Below are 8,632 nucleotides of genomic sequence, written 5' to 3' on the forward strand. Positions count from 1 at the left end.
TTTTCCACAATAATAAACTCATACGGTTTGGACATTTAATCTTCCAAATTAAAGGCCAAATATTATCAACATGACTAACCTCAACAGGCTGATTTGAAAGAGTTCCATACAGATTTTTAACCGTAATAGCACCTGATCCAGAAAGGTTCCAACTAATTCTATCGACTCCATGAGATTCATGAGGGGGAAGTTGACTTCGAATAACTTGGATTGTATCCTGAGGAAGGAGGTCAGCCAACCTGTGACAGTCCCAAGAACCATCAGGAGCAACATAGTTCAAAATCTTTTTGCCAATCTCTAATTGTGGTATAGGACAAATAATTTTATTAGCCAAGACACCTTCATTTCCAACCCAATTATCTTCCCAAAAATCAACAAGAGAGCCATCTCCTACATCCCAAACCAACCGTGGCTTAAGCTTCTGCCAAATATCTCAAAGAGACTTACAAAGTCGAGAGTGACCAGAAGAACAGTTAAAACCCTCAGAGGTGTTGTCTTCAGTGACATATTTAGCCTTCAAAACTTTGACCCAAAGCTGCTCAGGAGAATTCAAAAAATCCCAAAGTAATTTCCCCAAAAAAGCTTCATTCATAACTGTAAGCTTCTTGATACCCAAACCACCTAGAGATTTAGGACGAGTAATAGATTCCCACCCAACCAGGTGCATATGCTTTTTACTATCTGAATCACCCCAGATGAATTTCCTCTGTAGCCTTTCAAGATCACTACATACTGTTTTAGGAAGCATATTATTTTGCATATGATAGAAAGGAATTGTAGATAAAACTGATTGGGTAAGAACCACCCTACCAGCTTGAGAGAGAGATTGAGCTTGCCAACTATTCAATTTCTCTTTCACTCTTTCAACTAAGCCAGCATAAAGATTCTTTGTCACCCTACCATGATGAATCATAGCACCCAAATATCTACCCACATTTGAAACTGTCTTAAACCCACTAATTTCAGTTATTCTATTTACAACATCAGCAGGAGTATTTTTAGAGAAATAAACACAAGTTTTTTGTTCACTAACTTTCTGTCCAGAAATTTCCCCAAATAGATTAAGACAACGAAGAAGGATATGAACCTGTTCCTCACTAGCTTCCAGAAATAACATGAGATCATCAGCAAATAATAAGTGTGATATTTTGGATCCACTCCTTCCAGCTCTAATTGGCTTCCACAAACCGCCATCAACAACAGTATTTATAATGTGGGTGAGTTTCTCCATTGCGAGGACAAAGAGATAAGAAGATAAGGGATCTCCTTGTCGGATACCTCTACTAGGCTGGAATTCTTCTGATACATTCCCATTCCAAAGCACGCTGGTCTTTGAAGAAGTTACTGCTGTCATGATTAATTTAATAAGATGCTCAGGAATCTGAATCTCTTCCAAAACCAACCGAATAAAATTCCAATTAAGCCGATCATAAGCCTTTTCAAGGTCAACTTTAACTGCAATAAAACACCTTTTTCCCCTCATCTTCCTCATTGAATTAACTAATTCTTGGACAATGATAATATTATCCTGAATATGACGCTGGGGGACAAAACTAGATTGAGCAGGAGAAACTACTTTCATCATGATTGGTTTTAACCGATTAACAATTAGCTTACTGATGATTTTATACATCATAGGGCAAAGAGAAATCGGCTTAAATTGGCTAATGTAAGCAGGAGACAAAACTTTAGGAATTAAAACCAGAAGAGTAGAATTAATTGAAGCCAAGACATCAGGATAATTCCAAATCTGATTGACAAGAGAACAAACCTGAGCTTTGAGCAAATCCCAATTTTTCTGGAAAAAAATAGCTGGATATCCATCAGTACCTGGAGCCTTCAAACCACCCATACTGAAAACTGTTTGTTTAATTTCCATTCCATTAGGAGCCGTATTAAGAAGAACCTGATCCCTTATTAGAATATCTGGCCATAAGTTCCCTGGTGTTAACCATCGTCTTTCCTGAATATCTTCTGTAAAAAGAACCTTGAAATAATTGCAGGCCAAATTTTTAAGCTCGATAAGTTCCCTGATGTTAACCATCGTCTTTCCTGAATATACTCTAAATTCTTTAAGAAAGAAGTATCCTGGTGCTCTCTCCTGTCTTGAATATTAGAAATCTTTTTTATAATACTATTCTTCCTCCTCTCAATATTTCCAAAAACTTTTCTGTTCCAATCCTGAATCTCTGGAACTAATCTTTGAAGCATATATGGTAAGTCAAACGCATGGTCCCATTTTGACTGGAGGAAACTATGGAATAATTGATGTTCTTGCCAGGCAGCAAAAAAATGTAAGGGTCTCTTACCAATGTAATTGACATCCTCTAACAGCTTAATCAACAACGGGTTGTGATCAGAAAATAGCCGAGGAAGGGAAGAGACACGAGCTTCATCAAATAATAACCGCCAATCCAAATTGGCCACCACCCTATCAAGCCGTTTAAATACTCTCCCCAAATTGGCCCATTTTGGTCCCTGCCAAGTAAAAAAAGAACCATCACAACCTAAATCAACAACACAACATTCATCAAGAACAGCAGCAAACTTTGCACATCTAGAAGGATCAGCCGCTACACCCCCCCTTTTTTTCATGGGTAAAAGCAATTTCATTGAAATCACCTCCTATCAACCAAGGACCAGATATAACATCGCTCAAAGATCTCAAATCATCCCAGAGTTTTTCTCTAATACTAGTTGATGGGCTAGCATAAATAGTCGTAAATTCAAAGGACTGATCAACAATTAAATTGACTCTACAATGAATGAATTAAGTTGATTGTGATAACGTAACAACATCCATCTTCTTGCTGTTCCACATTAACCAAATTCCGCCAGCAATCCAATGAGCTTCTTCCACTATTAAACTATCAAAACCCAGTTTTTTCAACAACTTCCTACATACATCACTCTGTGTTCTTGGTTCAAGCAAAACTACTAAATCAACAGAATATTTCTTTACCATGGACTTAAGGGTGCCACCAAGCTCTCTCTTAGCAGCCCCTCTTGTATTCCAAATGAGAAAATTCATCATCAAACATGCTGAGAATTTGCAAGGTTAAGGGAAACCTGCATAACCTCCTTATTCATCAAACAACCATTATCATCAACATAAATCGCCTCTATATCACCTTTTTTCACATTCTGGTTTATGTCCACTACCATTAAATCCGGGGGTTTAGGATCCAAATCATGTCTAATAGAAGTTTGTAAACAAGCCTTGTTACTAATACTTTGGAACTAAGAATTATTGGAAGTATTAATACCAGAGAATTGATTTACTAACCTCAAAATAAAAGTGGTAGGAGAATGCTTCTTGGTAATATCACGCCCTTCCGTCGCTCCTAACATCAGAGGAGAGTTTTTGATTCCAACCACTTCCTTCCCTGCACCATTTTGCTCGTTACCCCTACTGTGACTTTCAACATTAGGAATTTCCATCCTATCCGTCTCATCAACACCCTCCAGACTGAATCTCGATTCTGTTTCCACCAGATTAACAACAGCCTTTGTGCTCTTCTTGACTTTGGAATGAGGGGAGCTCTGCAAAGGAGGCTGATACACAACCATAGTTCCTGAGTTACCATCTTCTCCCTTCTGACTCTCCTGATTCGTCAAAACTTCAAATTTATTTTCAGCTTTTCTAGTGTTCTGTATCTTTTTACCCTTTACATTATCACTCCCTTGGTTCCTCCTGCCCTTTATCACTTGCATCCAAGGCCCAAAATTGGGATGATCAACAGCAGGACATTTAGAAGTATTCGCATGACTGTCTTTACTTTCTGCATGCTCTTCCTTCTCATGTGTCCCTCTTTCCACCTCTTGAACATAATGATGCGGACAGTTTTCCTGTCGATGCCCATACATCCCGCATGTATAACAAATTAAGTGAAGACCCTCATACTCAATTCGCTTGACTCTGTCTTCCACTTTGTACTCCACTTGAAGGGGCTGATTGAGATCCAGTTCCACACACATTCTTGCGAATCTGCCCCGAGCAAGAGAAGTAGTAGCCACATCAACTTTTACAAACTTCCCCAACCAATTTCCAATGCTTTTCACTAACTCAGTGTTGACATACTCCAAGGGAAATTCTGGAAGACGGATCCATGCCACAATTCTATTAATGGCTGCCTGAAAAGGTTGAAAATCCGGTTCCCAGGACCGAATTGCTAAATAGTGATCAAATATTAACCACGGCCCTGCTGTGAAGGAAAAATCCATATCCTTCTGATCCTCAAAACGAACCAGAAAATAGTCATTCTCTAAATCAGTCACAAAAATTATGCCCTCTCTTGCCCACATATTCTCCAATTTCTTCTTCATAAAAGCAATCGATACCCTCTTCCCCAGTAATTTCACGAAAATGGCTTTATGCCAGGGTTTCCAAGTTTTCCTTTTAAATTCATCTGACAGCTTAAAATTAACCCTACCATCTGCCTCTGTCTCCCATACCACATCTGGCGCTGAAACCATCTTCTCAGTCGTTGGAACCTCCTCGTGATGTTCCACTTCTTGTTCATTCAATTGATCAAATTCACTCCCCCATTCCCCATTATACCTCATAAGCATCTCCTTATAAGACATGTTTTCCAACATCTAGTCATCCTCCCTTGGAACCATGGTCTGTTCGTGACTGAATGCTGCATCTCCCCTTTACTCTTTTTAGTACTTCGCTGGAGATTGTCTGTCTCCTCCGTCGAGCGATCATGATCAGCGGCGAGATCCATTCGTTCTCCTAGGGTTTTCTCCGCAAGCGGTGGTACTTTTTCAGAATCTTAATTAACATTATCTTTCTCTCTTCCCTTTAAATTCTAATTTAACGGTACTTGAGAGTGGTAGGTAAACGTAGGCAAGAAAAAAAGTAGGTAGAATAACTTATACTTTACAAAAAAGTCATTTGGTAGGCCAAAATATTTTCGAAAATGTAGGATGGAATAACAGAAAAATAATTATTTCATGTTTTGATTTAAAAGGCATGCATGGAACTACCCAAAATCAATAGGAGTGGTATAATTTGTACACTTCTATAATGAGTCTAACCACAATAAATCTAACTTATAAGTTCGAATTCGCATATGATTAAGTCATAAACAATACAAAATGTAATCAAAAGTAGGCAAATTAATGAAAATTCTACTTTTAAAATGAGTAGTGATAATTCCTAGGTGTAAAGAACAGCCGGCATATATACCAAAAAAAAAAAATAGAAGAACAGCCAGCCGAGGCCCTAGAACAGCCAGCCGAGGCCCTAGCACACATTTAAAATGGTAGAAACAAGTATTAGTGAATTCAGAAGGCATTTTTGGAGTTAATTTTGAATTTATTATGTTTATGAATAATTTTGAATTAATTTTGTCTTTTTGTCGTTGAACATATGTATTAGTGAATTCAGAAGGCATTGTTGTTTAGCCATCACTGTTCTCCCGTACTTCGGATTAGTCCCATAGCCGGCTCAAAGAGTCGAAGCTCGTGGGGATACCGGAGGGAGCCAACTCGTCTCAAAGAGATAATTAGGGTTGGATAACTCAAAAAAAAAAAAAAAGGAATTGTTGTTGTTGAATATGTGTCATTTAAATCGTACTCATACATTTTTTATAAATAAATGGGCTTATCATTTCTCAAGCCGCCGGAGATAATTTTATCTTCGGCTATTAAATCATAACCATACAAAGATGTATCAATGGTAATAAAGGAAGAGAGAAAAAAAGAGAATAATAACCATTCAAAGGTGAATCAATTAATATAAGAAAATAAATAAACAAATTTGGGATGACCAGAGATAAACTTACCTCAAGTTGCCGGAGAAATATTTTTCCCTAAATAAATAGGGATTATAATTTTTAGTTTACAAGTTTTTCCCCCTATTAATTTTGTATATTCTTTACATTTGCATTAATGTGATTGGCCGAACATAGAACATAAGTTGAGTTCGATGATGTTATTTATTGTGGAAGTGCTCCCACAAAAATAGAGATAATTTTAGAAATTAATTGTTCATGAATCTTTGACACCATAGGAAGGACAAAATTATTTTAAAAACACAATATTTAATATTAGACTCGAATTTTCCTTTATTACATTTATATATTTTCTATGATACGCTTTAACTTTATGTAATTACATGTTTGAATTTGTTGTGTATATTTCATGAGACTGGAGGTATTGTTGAAGCGATTTCTTAAAACACATATTAACCTCTCAATAGGGATTGAAATCATTTTTCTAACAGGAATATTTACTTTAGTAACATATGTGTCTGATAATACAGTTATTTCTCTGACGGACTTGCAGATATTGATGAATGTAAGACATCAAATAATACATGCCTAAGTGAAAATAATTGTCACAACACCGATGGGTCTTACAAATGTTTCTGTCCTAAGGGGCAATCCGGAGATGGAACAAAGAACGGAGGGTGCCACCGACGAGATATAGTTACCCAGGTTGTCATTGGTAAGCAACTAAGCGCATCCAATTCTATTTCATTTTATTCTTTGCTTTTTCAACTATTTTTCATGTTTCTGTTCATTCAGTATGTAAGCCATTCTTCTATGCAGGACCGATACCGACACGAGACACACGACACGATACTTCGATACGTTAATCTTAAAAAATGTTAAATTTTGACACGTTAGAACACGTTTTAGTATTAAATAATATTTTTAATTTATGTTGCGTATATTATATTTAATATTCAATAATTTAATAAAAAATTAAGATAAACTTATAATACCCATTAATTTTGCAAAGAAACATAAGATATCAAAAATATTTATATTAAATTAAATAAAATGATAATAATAATTCAATGAATCTAATACTTAAAACAAAAAACGCAAAACAACGCAATCTTTGAACCTCTTTTTTTAGTTTCAACAACGCGCGTTGGAATGTCGGAAAGTTTCAGAAAATATCAGACATGACACATCGGATTTTTTGAAGTGTTTATGTTTCGTAGAAGCCATTGATATTAGTTCATTGAAAAATTCAAGAATTGCGTGCAAAATATTGCAAATGCAGGAACAGGTGCAGGATTCATACTTCTAATTGTGGGAATTTCCTCGCTGTACTTAATATACGAGAAAAGGAAACTCGTCAAACTGAAGGAGAAGTTCTTTAAGCAAAATGGGGGTATCATTTTGCAACAGCGACTCTCTGCAGGAGAAAACACTTCTCAATCTACTACAGTGTTCTCAGCAGAGGAACTTAAGAAGGCCACCAACAATTATGATGAGAGCATAATCATCGGCAGAGGAGGTTATGGTACAGTTTACAAAGGAGTTTTGTCAGATAAGAGGATTGTTGCCATCAAGAAGTCCAAAATTGTGGATCAGAGCCAAATTGAACAATTCATAAACGAGGTGATTGTGCTATCACAAATTAATCATAGGAATGTGGTCAAACTCTTGGGTTGTTGTTTAGAGACAGAAGTTCCTTCACTGGTTTATGAATTTGTTAACAATGGTACCCTTTTTGATTATATACACAAAGAAGGCAAGGCAGGTAATGTACCTTGGAAAACACGTCTAAGGATAGCAGCAGAGGCTGCAGGGGCTCTATCATATCTGCACTCAGCTGCTTCTATACCCATTATACATAGAGATGTAAAGACTGCCAACATTCTCTTGGATGAAACTTACACTACTAAAGTGTCTGATTTTGGAGCTTCAAGATTGGTTCCTCTTGATCAAACTGAATTAGCCACATTGGTGCAAGGAACTATTGGTTATTTGGACCCAGAGTACATGCAAACAAGCCAACTTACTCAGAAAAGTGATGTGTATAGCTTCGGAGTAGTTCTTGTAGAGCTTCTTACAGGGGAGAAACCTCTTTGTTTTGACAGGTCAGAAGAGAAAAGAAGTCTTGCCATGCACTTTTTATCTTGCTTGAGAGAGGATCGCATGTTTGAGGTTCTTCAAGTTGGAATTTTGAATGTAGAAAATAAGGAAAAGATCAAGGAGGTTGCTATTCTTGCAACAAAGTGCTTGAGACTAAGAGGGGAGGAGAGGCCTAGCATGAAAGAAGTGGCAATGGAGTTGGAGGGAATAAGGCTAATGGAAAAGCATCCATGGATCAACACAGACGTGAATCTAGAGGAGACTCATTACTTGCTTCATGAGGCATCATCTAGCATTCATGAACATGGTGATAGCAGCAGCCATCAAAATACTGGGTATGACGGCATCAAGGATCATGTACTCATTGACTTCGATGACCGAAGATGATTATGCTTCCACTTCTCTTTAAAACAATGTTCAACATATTTCTACTTCCACTAACTGGCTTTTTATTGTAATTCAAATATGTGATTCAATCTCTTGAGGTTAGCATGCATCCTTTTGTAATCTTTATGAATTATAATAGAATAAATTTAGTTATTTTAAAGTAATTTACTGATGTTTGTTTTTTTTTTTTTTTTACCCCTTAAAAGCTATGTCTGTGTAATCAAATAATCCTCCTAGTGCTTTTTATTGATATCATATAATCCTCTAATATTTCAAAACAGAGCCATTTTGCAGAAAATTGATCCTCATTCCTCACCTATCCACTTTCTTCGTGTAATCGTTTATCATGACTTTAATTAATTAATTGATAATTGTCAGGAACATTTTTATTGAAATTAAATGTG

At 36.6% G+C, this 8,632-nt stretch overlaps 2 protein-coding genes across 2 annotated transcripts; one reads left to right on the forward strand and one right to left on the reverse strand.

The window, feature by feature from the left end:
- Positions 1-1,642: 1,642 nt before the first annotated feature.
- Positions 1,643-4,746, reverse strand: LOC133286691 (uncharacterized). Its single transcript, XM_061484138.1, has 2 exons — positions 3,287-4,746; positions 1,643-2,478 (listed from the first exon to the last, which is right to left on the reverse strand). The coding sequence occupies exons 1-2, from the start codon at positions 4,597-4,599 to the stop codon at positions 2,340-2,342; spliced, it is 1,452 nt and encodes a 483-aa protein (XP_061340122.1). The 5' UTR covers positions 4,600-4,746; the 3' UTR covers positions 1,643-2,339.
- A 521-nt stretch (positions 4,747-5,267) lies between these two features.
- On the forward strand, positions 5,268-8,228 carry LOC133286692 (wall-associated receptor kinase 5-like). Its single transcript, XM_061484139.1, has 3 exons — positions 5,268-5,280; positions 6,295-6,456; positions 7,024-8,228. The coding sequence occupies exons 1-3, from the start codon at positions 5,268-5,270 to the stop codon at positions 8,226-8,228; spliced, it is 1,380 nt and encodes a 459-aa protein (XP_061340123.1).
- The last annotated feature ends 404 nt before the right edge of the window (positions 8,229-8,632 follow it).

This window comes from Gastrolobium bilobum, unplaced genomic scaffold (genome assembly GCF_033153095.1).
Source record: "Gastrolobium bilobum isolate Gb01-03AN ecotype WA unplaced genomic scaffold, APGP_CSIRO_Gbil_v1 utg52194, whole genome shotgun sequence".
NCBI classification, from domain to species: Eukaryota; Viridiplantae; Streptophyta; class Magnoliopsida; order Fabales; family Fabaceae; genus Gastrolobium; species Gastrolobium bilobum.